The sequence below is a fragment of the Acyrthosiphon pisum genome, chromosome A2, assembly GCF_005508785.2.
Source record: "Acyrthosiphon pisum isolate AL4f chromosome A2, pea_aphid_22Mar2018_4r6ur, whole genome shotgun sequence".
In the NCBI taxonomy this organism is placed as follows: Eukaryota; Metazoa; Arthropoda; class Insecta; order Hemiptera; family Aphididae; genus Acyrthosiphon; species Acyrthosiphon pisum.
Window position 1 is genome coordinate 76,839,531 of NC_042495.1, and position 19,613 is coordinate 76,859,143.

A 19,613-nucleotide genomic window follows, 5' to 3' on the forward strand; every position below is an offset into this window, starting at 1 on the left:
ACCCTTATAGTTTCTAAAACGAAAAAAACATAAATAAAATTCATTTGAAATTGGATATCATATATCAAATTCAATATTTGTGGTCACTGAAGATTGAATTTTGAGTTAAAATATCAAACTAAATATTCATTATTTCCAGAAATAGGTACTTATGCATAGTATTCCTTTTATAAATTAAACCTGATGCTAAGTTTTCACAGCAAAAAATATTTAAATTAGGCAGACAATTGTCACAAAATGTGCATCATACAATCAAAGCTAGCTAAAATAGCTTTAAGATTAATCTATTCAGTTTTTGGAAATCAACTAGTAAAGTAAATTTATATAGGATCTAAGATTTATTTTAACAGTATTCTTAGATATCTATTGACAGATCTAAAGAGATCAAATGGGTGAAGTTAGGTAAGCTTTCCCCTGAAAATATTGAAATAATAATAATAATTATTTAGATATAACAGTTGGATCAGGTGTTGCAAACACCATTTCTGACCTCCAAAACTTAGAAACAAATCTCCAAAATCTCCAAATCTCAAATTTTTTAACTGAAATAATAAATGATATTTGATATTTTAAAATCAAATAAACTCTAAAAGCCCTTAGCAATTTTTTTTTTGCTAGTTAATTGTAACATCCAATAACTAAATCCATATAAATTAAAAATTATTTAAAGATCGCATGTCAAGAAATATTTAAAAATGTTGCTTCCAATAACAGTTAATATATTTTTTAGATTAAACAATTAGCAAAGTAACACCAAATGTAAAAACTTAATTAAATCTAACAAAAATAATTCTATATAAGGACAAATTGAGGTTGTGAAACACAACGGACAAATTTCTTTTTTCCTATAACTTATAAATTATTATATAGTTTCCTATAAACTAATTCTATAGTTAAATTCCTTAAAATATCAATCAATATTTTTTTTATTGAAATAATATCTGTATTTCAAACACAATAGGAAAGTTAATGTCATAATATACATAATAATATTAAATTACATTTAGAAAAACACATGGTGAGGGAAACCTATCTATTGATAGAACCCAAAAGTCAATCTTTATTTAATAACTAATACTGATTGTGGTAGGGAAATAAACAAATTTAGTTTAAGTAATACCTAGTCAACTTATTTGAACTAATTTCAGGATATATAACCACAACTACCATGTTAAGTATATATGTAGAATTACTTTATCACATATTATACAAATAAATGTATTATAAGTTAATTGAAAATTAAAAAAAAATTAAATATTTAAATAATTTTCCTTCAAATGTCCACATTGTTCCAATCCATTAAATTTCAGCAGGTGCAAAATTGTTATTGGTCCAATAATTGTAAAGTCAAATTAAGTCATATTTATAGCCAATTGTTTACTTGGGTGCACTAGGTAGTAGTAGTAGTAGATTATTGTTATTTCAAAATAATAGTTACAGATTAAATTTATCATAAAAAATGAATAGAATGTGAAAAATGTTTTCTTCAAAAGCCTAACTAGGTATCTTTTTATATTCTATAACATATTATAAAATATCAAAATCTATTTATTTTAAACAGACTTAGTGATTAGTGATAACAACATTATTACCTATATAGGGAACATTATTTTATTATTGTTTCAGTTGTTATCTTTTATAAAAAATTTGACAAATCAATGAAATAGTATTGTATTTTAACATGTATAAAGTATAACTTTTGCAGGTGCGAATGCATATCTTTGCACCTGCTACATAATACCAAGAGATGCAAGTGCACCGTTGTGAAACCCCATAATTATGCCACTGAATATCCATCAATGATTATTCACATGTTAATAATGGTAGGAAAACACAAAAATGTAATTCAAGTAATACCTATGAAACTAGTATAACCTAAATCATAATATATCTTTGTAATATAATTTGAATGGTCAAGTTAATTATATATGCAACATTAGAGGAAGTTGAAAAAATAGGCTGTATTATAGCCAAAATTAAAATATTTCAATACTTATTTATAGTATTCTTGGATATTTGTATTAACATCAGAAAAATATAATATACGTACTGAAAATCTTTTGGGAATTATAGATTTAATTTTTACTAAATTTATCTGAAAATTAAATTTATTTAATTATTATTTGTAATCTAAAAAAAAATCCAACTGATCATCAAAGTATACCTATACCTGATAACCTAAAAGCAAATTTCTTTCCAAGTCAAATAATGTTAAATTTTCTAAGCTTCCTTGATTTCTCACATAATAAGTTAGACATAGTCACAAAATATTAACTTTTAGGTACATTTCAAATGCAAAATAAATAAAATAATACACCTAAACCATTAAAAATTATTTTTATGTCTGAAATGTGACTAATATTATTATGACTAAACTTAATACATACCACTATATTTTTTCAAATTATAGGATGCTCTAGTTAATCGTCTAAGTTCTTCATCCTTGAGAGAGTATTCTGGAAGAATTGATTTTAATTCATTCTCAGACTTTAACAATAATGCTTCAATAGAGCTGATATTTTCACATATTCTCTAAAAAATAATAATTAAAAGTAGGTACATAAATTAGTAATAATTTTTTATCATTAATAGTGAGTTATGTCCATACTTGTACAGAAAGTGTACTAAGTCCTACAACTTCCAGCCATTGATTTATTGATGGTGAGTTTCTAAGTTTTTGACAATCAAACCGCCCTGGATTTTTATGCCTATTATTTAACTGCACTGAAAACAACTTCACTAGTTTACCCTAGAGGAAGATTGAAAATGTATGTATAGACAAAATACATATTAAAAATAGATAGGGTACAACAACTGCTTACTTCTAGAGTTCTAATTTCATGTTGAGTAAGTTCTGCGCGAGTCTCGCAAAGATTCCTCAAGCTGATCAACATTTGTGATGAAATGTCGATGACTTTTTGTATCACTTCAGGTTCATCGCACATCAACTGCCTATCAAACTCCTCTTCCGCCATTCCATCATACGGTTATTGCACAATATACATCCTGGGCTCTACGTGAATTTCCTTCACTCAACGTCTAGTCGTAATTTGCTAAGAAGTAAGAACACAAAAAATGTACACAAGACTACAAGAGAAGAGCTGGATCGCTATCACGGAAACAGGTCAGAAAAGTCAGATAAAACATTTTTTTTTTTCGGTATCTTCATCATAATTCAAGGACATTTCATTATTTAGGTTACCGCGGTTATGAGAATAAACCAAACTCATTCGTCATTATTATTATTATTATTGTTACTATTATTTATTTATTATTAATTATTATAAACTATCATTATTATTATAAGTTTTATTATTATTATTATTATTATTATTATTATTATTATTATTATTATTATTATTATTATTATTATTATTTCTATTATTTACTATCATTATTCATTATTATGTTATAAATAATTATTATAAAAACCACAGGCAATAGTGTACCTATACGAAATTTCGAAACACAAATTATAGGTACCTAATATTTTTGAATAATCTATAAGTCGATCATCATATTATAATAATTAATAGTTAGTTTGTATTATTATAAATAGGTATGAAAGTACCTACCTGCATTGAAGCATCAAAAATCATAACTACAACTTTGCGGTCTTTGAAATCGATAATTTACGTTATAGGTATAAACAACAAAATATTCCTAGTTTAATCAAAACCACGGCTTTAGATAAGTCTAACATTGCGTAGTACCCATAGCCTATAGGCCGATGTGCAACCACTCTATCTAAAGCCGTGATCAAAACTACGGATAAAAATGTTATATTTAAATAAGATATAATAATATTTATTATTTAAAAAATATAATATATTAATATACATAAATAAAAATAAATTGATGTTGACCAATAGCGTCATTATCCCCTGGAAATTCTTAGCATTTACTTTAATATTAATATCACTATAATAATATATTATAATTTATAATTAATTTTTATCTTGGCCCGGTGGGATTTTATCCTGCAGGCGCGCTTGTCGTTGATTTGGTGCAAACTGCTATGGTATTTGCTTACTATTGGTAATGGTGTTATGACTTAACAGGTCCGTTGGTCCGGTTAACGTCAGCTTGAGTTCGCCGTCAATTGGTTTCCTCCAGAAGACGGTTAGGAAAATTTGGTAGGTTGAGTTCGTCAGAAATCAACACATAACAAGTTTATAGAGATACTACTGGTTTATTAAATTGAGAAGGTGCACAACTGAATTATTATATATACTTAGATTAATTAATATATCTTTTAACGTATTATGGTTTCGACGTGTGACACTCGACTGACGTCGCATTGTTAGACATAATTTCGCGACGGCGGTCTACAGGTGCTACGTAAGCTAAAACTACTACCTAAAGACAGGGGTTCATAACAATGGTATTAAGTTGGCTTTCAGGTGTGTTTACACCATAGGCGCAAATAGGGGGGCTTTAGGTGCCAAGTCCCGCAAACGTTACCTAAATAATTGAATATTATTAAATTAGGGATTTAATCCCCAAATCTCAAACGCTATTTGCGCCTATGGACTTTATCCCTTAAAAATGTCACGTTTGAAGGTTTTAGCTTCTAAAGCCTATTTAGGGCCTTCGCTGCTTCTACTATTTGATGCCATCTACCTCTAACACACTCTTCTAATTTTGATTCTGGTTCACATTTTTCAAAATCTGATTTGACTATATCTATCCACCCTGCCTTGGTCTTTCCCTAGGTCTTTTCCAATTGATAGTACCAATCATTACATATTTTATTATACCAGTAGATCTCCAGGCATGTCTCACCCATTACCAAACTTGGTATTGGGCTTTGAGTATACTTGGTAGACTTCTCTATTGGTTCTTATTCTATATTCCTCATTTTCTAAGATAGGGTCATAAATGCGTCTCAGTATTTTCCTTTCGATAGTCGGAAACTTCATCTCCCTTTGTAACCGACCACGTTTCGCATCTATAGGACAGAACTGGTCGTAGATAGCTTGAGTAAAGTAACTCGTCTAAACGTTTAAGATCACCCAACACTCCCACATCACCACATCCAAAAAAGACACTAGTATTTTCACCTCTTCAAATCGCTTCTCTTCATTAGTCTCTTCCAATGAAGACAAAAAATGGTCACCGACAATGTTAAGCTATCACAGGAGGTCACCACGCCCAAAACCGTCAACCCACCACCAATATTCATAGAATCCATTTTAAATTTTAATAATTTTACAGACGAAATAAAGCAACTTACGCAACCTGATGGTCTCGAATGCAAAACCTCCACCAAAGGGGTTAAGCTACAAACTTTTAATTCGGACTTATACAGATCTGTTGTCAAAATTCTCAAGGAAAGTCAAGTTGCCTTCCACTCATTCCAGAATAAAGAAACTAAACAATACAGAATTGTGATAAAAAATCTCCATCCCTGTTACGGACATACCATTCATAAAAGATGAACTAACCAAGTGTGTTTCCAGCTTAGAAATATTATGAATATACTTCACAGACAATCCAAGGCACCTCTCCCTATGTTCTTCATCGACTTAGTACCGGATATTAACAACCCTAATATATTTAAGCTTTCACCCTTATTGTACTCAAAAATAAATGTCGAAGCCCCTCGTCCCAGAAAGGACACTCCCCAATGTCTTCGCTGTCAATCATATGGTCATACACGCACTTACTGCAACCAAATGTGTTCGCTACGCGGTGATCCCCATGACTCATCAAAATGCCAAAAAGATCGAAACCAATCCGCCAAATGTACACATTCTGCCAACCACAAAGGTTGCTCAGTGCACAAAGAATTCAGCGAAAACAGAAAACTCTTACCATTGAACTCTTGGTGCAATAACACATCGAACCACCAAGCATCTCCCTCCTCACAATAACCTCAAAAAATACTCACGCGGAATTCCCTCCCCTGCCACAAATACCCCCAACCATTCACACAGAACACATAAAGAATCTCCTATCCCTAATGTTTCGAATAACACAACGAATCAACTCGCGTCTTTCATCATGGAATTCAGGTCACTAATCAATCTCTTGATATCCCTACTTACATCACTCATCGAAAAACTTATTTCAAACAATGGCCGAAAACAAGTTATCCGCCTTAACTATTCTTCTATGGAACACAAACGGAATCACCAACAGAACGGAGGAACTTAAACTTGTTCTCGCTTACACTTCGAATATCTTCCACCAAAGCTGCAACTCAAGACAACTCCAGAAGTCTTATCACTCCCGAAATTAGAGAACTCATCTCTCAAAAACGTCGAGCTCGAAACACCTGGCAACGAACTCACTACCCGATTGACAAACAACGGTACAATTATTTTTCTAACAAACTCAAGTAAACTCTCAAGAAACATAAAAATCAACCTAACTATACACCTCCCATATTCAATCTCTATCACCCTCAAACTGGTCTCTCTAGAAAAAAACCAAATCTCTTTTAAATTATAAGTCGACGATTCTCCTCTCCGCTATTAAAACAACAATCTTGCTACCACTGACCAAGAACAGTTAGATCTTCTGGCTCATCATTTCCCCAGATGCTACTCACATGCTTCAAGTTGATCAATTCATCTCATCGCCTCTGCCCATGGTACTACCAACCTTGCCCACCACTACTGGTGAAGTTCTATCAATTGTTAAAAAAATCAAGAATAATAAGTCACCTGGGGCCCTATTTTTGAACTCGTACGATAAAATATCACTAACGCTAATTATCAAATTTTATTTCACACAAAATATCAAATGTTGTGAAATAGGTATTCTCGATTCCGAAACGATAATAAAATATCGGTGGTGATAATATATCGTTATTTGATATTTTATCAAGATTTTTAATTATTGAACACATTGACAACGTCGCAACCGCTGTCCGTTATCATTGTCACCATAGTTATTAATTGATAGTATGTCTATTTTCAATTATTCCAGTTTTAAATTATAATTAAATTTGTAATTTTAATTTTAATTTATAACAAAATGAAGTCTATAGTTAAAAAATGGATGTTCGTAAACGGAAAGGTTATATGTCCGCATGCCAAAAACAAAGGCTTGTAAGTTGTAGAATTAATGGCACAACCTGAACAAAAATGTTTAATTATACAAAAATGTACACAAAGAAGGATTGTCGAGCGAAATGGGATAAAATTGCGTTGGCTTTGAATGCAATACCTGGTGGAGGAGTAAATAAAAATAAAAATAATTATTGATATAGTATAGGTATCACAAATAACGATACAATTTCACACCATTGTAGGCATACTTACATTAATTATAGTAAGGCTCTAATAGACACGGGTAAAGACAGCGGACATTTTCTTTCCAAAGCTGATAAATGATGATAGCTACTTTATTAGCTAGTCGTGTATTTGTTAAATTTGTTTTGTGAAATTGAATTTTGGTAATTAATGAATAAAGGTATGAAAATATATGTATACCTATTTGAACGATTATTAACGATTTTTCATAGACGTACTTGTTTTGATAAATATTTGTATAATTTGTATTAATTCTGTATTAATTACAATCGGAAAGAAAATGGCGGCTGTCTTTACATGTTCTTAAAGAGCCCTAATTATAGATAACATGAACAAATGTTGATAAACCAATTTCTAAAAATAGAACAATAGTCAATAACAAGTAATCTTATCGACTTTGTCCAAGTTAGTATTCATAACTATATTATGCACAGGAGATATTAAAATTAAATAAAATGAAAATGTAAGCTGATGTTTGTACAATTTAGGTAGTATGATGGGGCTGAAGTCAAGGGGGCCTCAACATGAAAACACAGACGAGGGCCTAGCGAGCAAATCCCTATTTCCCGTTGGGCTTATCCACCCATGAATTTTAAACATTCAAACAACTGATTAACATTTTAAAATTTTATATTTCACTTCTCAATATAAAATTAAATATACTGCGGTTAAATATTGGATAATTAAATAAAAAATGTACTTTAAAACTTACTTTTGTTGGGATATCAAGTGCTGAAGAACGAGTTGATTCTGTCACATAAGGCCTTAACATGTTGATTAGCCGATGTACTAATCCTTTTGACAACCTAAAATTTCTAATGAAATCCTTGTCGGGTAATGTAAAAGCATCGACCCTTTTCATAAAATGCCTTCTAATGTTTTGTGCACCTTCTTGCGATTCAACATTTTCCTAAATGGCAATAGCGTGTACAATATCCTCCATTTTATTAAAATTCGTACACACTTCTACGTTATACACAACTAACAGTATAATTATATCACACAGTTGGGTACATAAAATGACTTAAATTACACCAAAATTAAAATTTAATCGTAGTATCAAATTTGGTTTTATAAATAATAACGAGAAAACACGTTGATAAAAATATATCGGGCTACAAAACACTCGGGATAAATTATCACTGAAAATAAAATGATAAATTATCAAATGTGTGCTCCAGAATACCAAATACATAATTTATCCGATAATTATCAAATATCACTCGTGATATTTTATTGTATACGAGTTCAAGAATGGGCCCCCAGGGCCCCCAGGTCATAATCTCATAAACAACAAAACAGTAAAAAACTTAATTACCACCAAAAACCCTCATTCTTCTCACATACATCTTTAATGCTATATTTCGACTATATTATTTCCCTACCACTTGGAAATCAGCACTTATTATAACTATACTTAAACCAGGCAAATAACTTGATATGCTCGAATTTTACAAACCAATTATCAGTCTTTTACCTACGTTTGGAAAAATTTTTGAAAAACTTCTTCTCAAAAGACTTGCGACTATCACACTCAAACAAAATGTCCGTCCCAGCTTTCAATTCAGTTTCCGAGCCAAATATGCAACTTTTCAACAACTTCACCGTGTAATGGACCACATTGCTATATCTCTAGAAACAAAAAAATATTGCTCAGGGCTTTTTCTCGACGTAGCTCAAGCCTTTGACACCGTCTGGCACGACGGTTTATTATTCAAACTTAAAAAAATCTTCCCAGCACTTTATTATTTACTTCTAAAATCATACCTAAATAACAGAACATTCAGAGTCAAATTAAAAACCACATTTTCCATCACCCAAAACATTCTAGCCGGTGTCCCTCAAGTAAGCGACATCGCTCGTTTCCTACACACATTGTTCACAGCTAACATTACGGGTAACACTCTAATAGGGACATATGCCGACGACACCGCAATCCTTTCATCCAGTGAAGACCCCCACGAAGCGAGTGGCCTACTCCAAAACCATCTGAACAGCTTACCCCACTGATTCAAATCATGGAAAATTAAGATCGACGACTCCAAATCTTCTCACGTTACTATCTCCCTCCACTCTGATGACTGTCCTCACATAACATTTGAGAACGCAAACATTCCTCACACAAATTAAGTTAAATAACTCAGTCTACTGTTTTACAGAAGGCTTACCTGGGGCTCCCAGTTCCCACCTCAAAACCAAACGTAAACAACTAAATAGCCACCTACACATCCTCAAGCCTCTCATCAAATCTGGTATGTACATCCCCAACCGACTACTACTCTACAATTCCCTATTCCAACCTATCTACGAAATGGATAGTCATACGGAATCGCTCTTTGAGATACTTCTAAACCATCGAACACAAGAACCATACAAGCATGCCAAGTCATCGGCCTCCGCATGATTGCTTAAGCCCCTTTGTATGTCACAAATTGTGCTCTACATAATGACCTTCAAATCTCCACCATAAAACAAACAGCTATCATATATTATTTACGCCAACACTCTGGAAAACCACTCAAACAGGTCATCGTTCACATTCATACCAATGCTCTTCCGAACAACCCAACCAGACGTCTCAAACGCGAATGGCTCAGAGATCTTCTCAACGTACCTACATCAAACTCAACGTATTTATTACTATCTTTCCCCAAATTACCATCCATGTATGAATTTCTAATGTGAAACTCCTACTCATTGTATTATTCTCACCGCCTCATCTTATATTATTTCATTCACATTTACTTATTGTACCATTTATTGTATAGATTGTAAATTTTCACAAAATAAACGACATTTAAAAAAAAAAAAGATTATAACTTTAATTTAAATAGTTTTACCAGTGTCCAGTGCGAAGTAACCTTTCTAAGCGGCAGGCCGCCGGCAGCAATTCTTAACCAGTTGCCAATTTTGGCATCATTTAGGGTTGTGGGAAGTGCAGGGAGGGCACGTGGCGACGTATAACTGGATATGAGTAAATACAAATAAATAACAACCATAATAAATTTCATAAATAAATTAATAATCTATAATCAATATTTTAATTCGTGGTACTGATAGTCTTTAGGCCAGATGAACACTTATTATTTCACAATTTACGCAGTATAATATATCGGTGAAAGTGTTTTTTTCGAACTCTTAACTCTGTTCTGTGTCTTAACATATGATTGATAATCCATGTTTTTATCAAAACTCGAAAGGTTACTGCTGTTTGATAAAACATAAATCATAAAAATGTATTTTAGAGTTTAGACATTCTAATCATTCTATATAATATTTATTAGTTCTACAATTATACCTACGACGTACCTTGTATCTACTTCACTGTTTGCAATAAATATAATTATATTTTATCGACAAATTCATTACGATTGTCGATATTCGTGAATATATATTTTTTTAAAATGGCTGCTCGAGAAGCTTCTAAATGTGCTACTAAAATAGTTCGACCACTATTATCATCTGATAAATCAGAAGCTAAGAAAAGAGTTTTAAATTTATATAAAACATATTACAGGCAAATTCCGTTGATGTGTAAGTAACAATTTGAAATATATTTCAAACATTTTTATACAAAGAGTAAATGTATTATTTTAGTGTTTGATCGCCATTTACCCGTTTCAAAAGAAGAATGTCAAATTAAGTTGAAAGAAGAATTCTTAAAAAATAAACATATTACTGATGTTAGAGTCATTGATATGTTAGTTATTAAGGTATGTAAGAATGTATAAATATTACTATGACTTGGTATATCACTATACGTTTAGATATATAATAGGGAACCTGGTGTTTATCGCACGATCATATTGTCCAGAGCCGCAGTCATAAAAATTTTTGGGAGGAATACATTTTTTGCTTTCATTGAAGACCTTAAATCATAATTTTTTTCATAGCAGCTTTCTTTGAGTTTATTAAGTAATAATTACAAAAACACAAAATGTCACAGATTTTAATCGGTGTTCAAACAAAATACTCATACCAATAGTCAGACTAAGGTATATTATATGTTAAACTTTCTCAACTATGAAGTTATTACTCACTTAATAAACACAGAGAAAGCTAAACGTGTTATGAAGAAGATAGCAAAATAAAATTACAATATTCCGTCTCAACATTTTGCACAGATGTGATCCAATTAAACAATGAAAACAAAAAAATGTATTCTTAATTAAAATGTGTTTTTAACTCTGCTCAGTATGACCAAGCTATGAGCGCCCAATGCCCTATTATTTATGATACTAGAAATTCTATATTCAGGATAAAAGTAAACTGTTGTTCTCATGCATGCTGACCAAGCAGCCAGACCCTGTTGAGCTCTCAGGTTTTCTGAAAATCACTGTCGTTAACCATAATTTTTGACATTACTATGCCTAAGCTTGTAGTTGAATGTGTTTGGGAGTAGGGATGCACAGATATTACTAGTTTTATCAGCTGAGCAGTTTAGTATTATCCTGAATAAGTATTAATATTACATAAATACAGATATAATTAAGTGTATGAAATATAAAATTTAATACATACATTTTAAAGTTATTACTTACTACAGCTAAAGATTAAAGAGTCCACTATTCTATTAGTCTCTTTTATTTATTACTTAAAGATCACCTTTGAATCTACAACTATTTTTAAAATTTTAATTTGCAGGGACAGATGCTGTTGCAAGAAATTGTCACAAAATGGGCCCAGGACTGTCACATAATGACATTATTTAAAGATACTGTTGAGCCAAAGCCAAATGATTTTTTGTCAAAATTTGTTAATAATAATGACTCTCAATAGTTAAAATAATGAACAATTTCTCTATTTGTTATTAGTTGATACAATTAATTGGAAATACATAGGCATATAAAATGCAAATAAGTTTTTTGTTGTAACATATAATATAAAAAGTAGATTCAAATTGAATGCTGTTATTTTATTTTATTTCAAAAACATTCATTAACTTGAAGTAAAATTGCAATTTTTATATAAAGTACTAACAAATTTAGGGGAAAGAAACAAAAGTACCCCCCTAAAAAAAATGGTAAAAAAGCTCCTCACTAAACACTCGATTATTATGCTCTAAGAATTTCAAATTTCCGAATGTTCAATGTATTTTCAAAATTATTGATATTCAATAATTATGTAACATTGTTTTTAACATAATGTATTGTCGTGCATTAAATAAATTTAGTATAATTATTAATTTTTTGTAATTTTATATCATTATTTAATAACAATAGGTATGTACTTTACAATAGTAACATTTTTTCTCTTCAATATATATATATATATATACACAGAGTGTAACAGACCTGACACATAAAAAAAAATATATACTATTTAAACAAGTGACAAAAATTGTTCAAATTATATAATTAGTAAATAATTTAAAAATTTAACTCATGTCAGAAAATTCCCAAAAATAATATTTTGAAAAAAGTTAATACATTCTAAATTAATATTGATAGTTTAAAAATTTCTAATAAATAAACTACTTGACTTAGATAAATGTTTTTACCTTCAAAATTGTTCTCTAAATCAGATTCACAATTTGGCTATTTTCAGTATTAATAAAATAAATTATATATAAAAAAAAAATTCAAAAATATTGATTAGAACAAAAGTTATTTAATTTGTAAGGTTTTCCTGTTACGCTCTGTATGTATATATTTTTTTAATTTATTTTTAAAGCATCAACTGGAAAGTTATTAGCCATTTATAGGTAAGAATATTATCCCGAGCATCTAGTTGATTTTTTGAAGCAAGGTAAACATTTTAAAATTTTAGGAATCAACTCATGCAAGTGTGACGTTCCAAACTTCTAACATAGAAACATAAAAACATAGTTGTATTTCGCACATTTAAAGTTAAACAGAAATACAGGATATAATATAAAAATTGTAGTGGCGAAAATTCAAATAGTATGGTTTTAATTTTTAAATTATAACTTGCTATCACTTAGTATCAAATTTGAATCGCGGACATTTTCCCCTGACTGCTTTAGGTGTAGTAGGACATTTTCGCCCTGATATATTTTATGCGGACATTTTCCGCCCATTTTTTTTTTAATTTTACTATTCAATAATTATATTTTTTATTTAATACCTATGAAATAATTATTTTTCCTATTGACTAATATTTTCAAATATTTTCATAAGCATAATAAATTATAGATGTATATTTTTGATCACTACTTAAATCAAATTCAAAAGCAATTATTAAATTGTTAAATATCCAAACTGGTATAGTCTTAACAAAAAAAAAAAATTTATTATAACAAATATAAATCACAGTATGTACTTAAAAATAAATAAAATAAATCTGCTTGGATACAACAATTCAGTCATTAGTATTAATTTTATGTGTATATTAAATATGCATTACATCAGTATAACAGGTAGTAATTTGTTTTGAATTTCACAATATAACTTCAGCAATGTTCATACGAGATAAATATTTCAATTTTAATGACATTGAACATAAGGAATAACGTATAATGATTTATTTCCATTGTTAATTATTCAAATAATGAATCGTTATGTGTAAGATTGTTTATTTAAGTTCAAGAAGTTGACGTGTAGGGTGTAGAATGTCCAAAACATGTATATTGTAATTTTGTTGAATTTATGTTTCGATATTTGGTTAAAAATAAGACATATTGAAAAAATTTAAGGGGGGGGGGGTCGAAACCCCCTGGACCACCCTCAGATACGGCCTTGCTCAGTTGTGAAATTGTATTTGTATTTTGTATATTATAATAATATATTGAAAATTTAAATATTTTTAAATTCGGCGGCCAGTAATAAATGTTATTTTTTGATTATTCCAAGCCAAATTGATATTATATTTTTCATCTATGAAAGTGATATAAACCGTTTTTATTTACTGTCTGGTTTCCCCGTTACAGATCCACCGCCCCGCCGGCCTGATAATTGATAAGCTTTCAATCGCCAATAGGTCCAGACGACACCTTATCAATACACCTTGATTCTGTGGTACCATAGAACTTGTCACGATTAAAGATAATCAATAGCCGTGGTACTTGCATTGAACTAAATATAGTTCAATGGGTACTTGTTAAAGTGCTTATCAGGAAAATTGATATGCATTATGCATTTTCATTACTCTTTGTGCTATACTCTTAACAGTCAAACACTCAAACGGCATCGGGCATAACTACTATTAACTACTGGCAGACTGGCTAGTGGCTTCTAAGTACTAACTGCATAGGTACATTATTATTTATTAGTACGCCGTTAATGTAAAATTCAGATTTTTGAGCATTTTTATTCTTACTACTTCGTTTGTGTACATAATTGTTTTAAAAGCATTTAAACCAAAGTGTTGTATAATATCTACTATCAATATGCAGTCATCCCAGACTGGCATGGTCGGTCAACCAAGCTTTAATGTGGGGCCTGGTTTACAATCTAATATACAGACACAGGTTCCCGGTCAACACAATGTAATGGTACCACAAGTTCCTCTTAATCAGAATCCAGTAGGTGTTGGTTCCGTGTCTCAGCCACCAGTACCGCCTTCCAACCAAAATCAGTCTGCATCTGGTCATCAATTTAACACAGCGTCTTTGTGTCGTTTTGGACAAGAAACTGTACAAGAAATAGTGTCTCGCACACACGAAGTATTCCAGATACTTAAAGTCCTAATGCCACCGAATGGTACTCCAACTGGTGCTAACATGAGTAATGAAAGGCGTATTAAAATGCAAGATCAATTGAGGAACATAAAATTACTATTCAAACGACTAAGAATTATATACGAAAAATGTAATGATAGCTGCCAATTACAAGGTATGGAGTACATGCATATAGAAGGACTGATTCCACTCCAAGAAGAATGGGACATGAAGTCTGAAGAAAGAAAAACTAGCGAAACGTATCGTATTGCTAGCGATGAAATGAAAGAAGTAGCTGAACAATTAAGTAATAAGAATAGACATTTAAAAGAAATAATTGATCATCTCCGAAGAATTATATGGGAAATAAATACAATGTTAGCAATGAGGAGGTCTTAATATACTTATTTAATTTATATGTACATTTAAGTTTCAATTAAAATACATTAACAAATCTTTATGATTTGTACATAATAATTATTTATAAGCTAAATTTAAGACAATATCAAGATCAAGTCAAATAAATGTGTTTGGTTTGTAGCCTTTGTATAAGTAAAATATGTAGTATCAATTCTTGTAGATTTAATTAATCTACCCATACTAACTAAAAATTAAACAGAAACAATTCTTATGACAATATTTAAAATATTCCATTTCAGTTTCTTTTTTAATTTGCAGTGGAATAAATTTATTTCCTTTCATATTTAATAGTCAATACTCAATGATAAAATTAGTAAATATTTTTTTTTTATTTGAAATAGAAAATGTACAATAAGCAAATAGGATAATGACGGAAAATATTTATATGATGATTTAGAATGAGGAGGGAGGCTGACCATTGACAGAACCCTCATGCTTATCTAGGATCAGTCTCAGATATTTAATTTGGGTTTCAATTGGGATTGCTATTCCCTCAGGTATGAGGGGGCAGGTAAAATATATTTTATGCAAATTTTTAAAAATATATGAATTTAATAAATTGTCTTGATTACTTATTTTACATGTTCTTCATAACTGTCTTAGAGACTATGATAATATCTATACAGAAAACAGTCCAGGTATAATTGTGGGACAAAATTGTATGTATTGTAATAACTTTTTCCTTTTTTAATATTTATCTGGATAACCTTATGAAAACTATTGTAAAACCCACTTTGTTTTGTTAATATTTACCGAATACAAAATGATAAATATTTGCTAGACTTACTTTATTAATAAAACAATTTTAAGTATAAAGAAAGGAGAGAATTGGGTAATCCAGACCCTTGTAAAGAATAATAAACTATATATTTCTTTTTAAGAGGCTGTCACCGCACTATTTGTTTTCTCTCTCTGGCTCACACGCAACATAGACAAAATGCGTTTCCGCAAAATCATTTTGTCTATGTCTTTAAGTAATCTTAGAGTAAAGTCAACCATGACAAAAAAGATAGAGAATAATACTTTTAAGGGAATGACATATCGATTTGTCTAAATATTGTCTCAAAACAATTTAAACATCATTTAAATTTACAACATTTTTAGGGTTCCGTACGGTTCCCTATGGAAGCCTATTACTTTCACTCGGTTGTCTGTCACCAGGCTGTATCTCATGAACCATGAAAGTTGAAATTTTCACAGATTATGTATTTCCGTGGATGCTATAACAACAAATACTAAAAAAAAGGGAGAGGAACAACCCCGGTAGGTGCTAAAACGGGAATTTTGAGATTTCAGATCAAAACTTTTGTTTATAAATGGTTGCCATGAGTGACGTCGTATAAAATGATTCGTTCCATAAATTTCAACACAGAATTATAGTGAATCGTTTTAAGTCGTTGCCACGGGCACAAACAAACCATTTACCTTATACATTTTGTATATTTTGTAATTATTTATTAGTAAATAAAAATTGAATTGAGATGAAAATATTGAATTATGGTACGGAACCCTTCGGGCGCGAGTCCAACTCGCACTTGGCCTTTTGATTTATTTTGAAAGTCAAATACTAATAAAATATAAAATCGATATGTCATTCCCTCAAAAATATTATTCTCTATCTTTTTTGTAATAGGTGACTTTACTCTAAGATTACTTAAACGCATAGAACAAATGATTTTGCATCAATGCGTTTTGTCTATGTTGTGCGTGGGCCAGAGAGAGAAAACAAATAGTGCGCTGACATCCTCTTAAGGAGATATCTTCTCAAGGAAATATAAAGTACTAATTTTAAAATATAATCTGATATTTTGTTGAAGGGTCATGCTTCATGCACCTTCAATAACAAATTTAAGCTACAATAAACCTTTGAACATTTGTATGCATTAAATTGTGCTATCCATTAGCTGTTAACGTTGTGGACTTTCCTTTAATAAAATAATAATAAATGAAAATATTTCTATTTGTTCATAAATATTGTATGTTGGATAAAAAGTGATTTAATGAATCAATCAAATATGTAATGTGAAAAAATATGGAAACAATGACTAGATAAATGCCATACATTTAAAATATTATAATTACAAATGTTAACAAAAGTTGATAACATTTATTATACTTGTTACAAACTTCTATAGTTATATTATATACATTAGGATTAAGAAAACAGTATAAAATATGTAGTTAATATTTTATGAATGCACATTAGTCATTTCTGTTTTTTTAAATATTTTAAGTATTTTTTTTCCTGGTATTAAAGTTTGTGATAGTCCAGGTCTTTTCTTTTTTTTATTTGATTTTGAACTCTCCTTATTTGATTTGTCTTCATCTATTATATTTGGACCATTAAATAATTCTGAATCGTGAGCAAATTTACATTTATTTCCAAAACGACAACGACCTTTTTTGTTCATCCAACATATATTTTTTCCGTTAACTTTTGTGAGGTGGTCCTTAGCAGGAACCATTTTAACATGTTTTTCTAATACTGCACATTTAGCTCGTTCAGCTTCCAAGTAAGGATTTCTGAAGACAGATTCATTGATAATACCAGTATCTTTAAATCTTGGTGCAGGAAGCTTATTCTCAGTTTTATACTCATCAACTAACCTAAAATTAAAATTAAATAAAATTAATAATAACTACTGTTCTCGAACGGAACAATATTTTTATTTTATACACAGGTACCCATACAATGAAATAACAATTTAGACACAGAAATCAGATTATCCGTTCAAATTAAATTTAAATTGGTTAACATTTGAAAATTATGTTTAAATTCAGTAAATCATTGATTTTTAAAATAACTTATAAAAATATTAAGTATATTAATATTAGATACATTTGAAAATTAAAAACATTATAATAAATTTTTTAAGTAATGATTGTATCACTGAAATCAGTGAAATTTGTGCAATATATTTGTGAAATCAGTTTAAGGTAATTGATCAAAATTACTTCATATCCTTAGTGTTTTCATCTAGATTTTGATCACTTTCCAACGAATCAGTGTCTGTTTCGTCTCCATAATCTGCTACTAATGAGTTCATTATAGTTTATTATCCGATTACGATTATAGTACAACGTCAAGTAGATTCAACACAATTTTAAAGTTTCTAAAAATGTTTAAACTAAATACGGTAGACAATTGAAGGTAGTTAGGTACCTAAAATACCTTTGTCATACCTAAAAAATATAAGCTCATATAATATTATTACACTTCTATTAACAGATTAGCTAAAAAGTATCAATATTCAATAGTATCATTTTGTGGTATCATAAATCCAAGAGGCCAAGCAAATAATTATTATCATTGTATACCTATAGACATAAACCAAAGTGTAATATGATAATAACTGAGTAAATTAGTCCATTCGTCAATAAAACTTAAACGTCATAATTTCCATTTAATATATTTTTATTTCCAAGAAACAGCCTTTACGAGGATGATAATAAAAAATAATAAGATTATATCACGGACTAAGATATATACATAGATATATACAACAACTAGATAGCCGTCTTAATACTACAGTAAAGTTGTGACCAATATCTTGAAATCGGCCGCCATCTATAAAGCAGACAATGTTTACATTTATTTTACATTTATTTATATACATATATATTTATCTATTTATATATACTATGATAATATTATTTTGTAAACATTGCCTGCTTTGTAAATGGCGGCCGACTTCCATGACAATGAGACGGCTATCTAGTTTGTTGTATATATCTATGGATATATATCAGTAACTGTAGTAGTCCGTGATATTAATAATATAATCTATAATTATAGTATCTACATCATGATCACTATCTTAAATTGTGATCATGCTGTAAAATAACGAGTAATATAGAATTACCTGCACTAGTGCACTATGAATAAAGTAGAACTGTAGAAGGACCAGTCCTTATTTAGCCGTCTACCTCATGATACCTTCAATAATATGTCCCAATATTTATCTATCACTTTAGATTCAAGCCCGGATTAAGGGATTAATTATCCGGGCCTGGATAATTAGAATTTATTTAGGGGCCTCTGATTTGTCTATTACTTTTTCGTTATAGGTTGTAAAACACTGCATAAATCATCTAAAGAAAAAATAAATGATTATTTAGATAGGAGAAAAGCTTGTAAATTACAATTTATAAATAAAGTGATACATTATTCATTATTTATTGCTGTATAAGTTATGTAAGCGCAATTTCAACTTTTGACTTGGGGGAGCTAAATATATTAAAGGAAAGCAGACCATTGCAATATAGCATTTTAAAATTGTATGTCCTATGTTTTTTTTTTTTGGGGGGGGGGG

General features: G+C 30.0%; 4 protein-coding genes across 4 annotated transcripts in view; 2 read left to right on the plus strand and 2 right to left on the minus strand.

Annotated features, from left to right (window-relative positions):
- The window catches only part of LOC100165149 (kinase suppressor of Ras 1), a 9,259-nt gene extending 6,108 nt beyond the window's left edge, over positions 1-3,151 (minus strand). The window contains exons 1-4 of the mRNA XM_008181438.3: positions 2,823-3,151; positions 2,609-2,749; positions 2,388-2,532; positions 3-13 (exon numbers count right to left, since the gene is read on the minus strand). Coding sequence (XP_008179660.1) covers positions 3-13; positions 2,388-2,532; positions 2,609-2,749; positions 2,823-2,975 — 450 coding nt within the window. The 5' untranslated portion in view covers positions 2,976-3,151. The remainder of the gene's footprint in view (positions 1-2; positions 14-2,387; positions 2,533-2,608; positions 2,750-2,822) is intronic.
- A 7,332-nt stretch (positions 3,152-10,483) lies between these two features.
- Positions 10,484-12,162, plus strand: LOC100160353 (NADH dehydrogenase [ubiquinone] 1 alpha subcomplex subunit 6-like). Its single transcript, NM_001161962.2, is given in 3 exon segments — positions 10,484-10,796; positions 10,860-10,975; positions 11,907-12,162. Coding segments are annotated over 3 exon segments (381 nt in total). The 5' UTR covers positions 10,484-10,666; the 3' UTR covers positions 12,042-12,162.
- Positions 12,163-14,399: 2,237 nt separating this feature from the next.
- On the plus strand, positions 14,400-15,519 carry LOC100572647 (mediator of RNA polymerase II transcription subunit 30). The gene is given in 1 exon segment (NM_001326677.1): positions 14,400-15,519. A coding segment is annotated over 1 exon segment (669 nt). The 5' UTR covers positions 14,400-14,610; the 3' UTR covers positions 15,280-15,519.
- A 1,955-nt stretch (positions 15,520-17,474) lies between these two features.
- LOC100169230 lies at positions 17,475-18,569 on the minus strand. The gene is given in 3 exon segments (XM_001952500.5): positions 17,475-17,588; positions 17,591-17,907; positions 18,256-18,569. Coding segments are annotated over 3 exon segments (468 nt in total). The 5' UTR covers positions 18,348-18,569; the 3' UTR covers positions 17,475-17,529.
- Between the last annotated feature and the right edge of the window lie 1,044 nt (positions 18,570-19,613).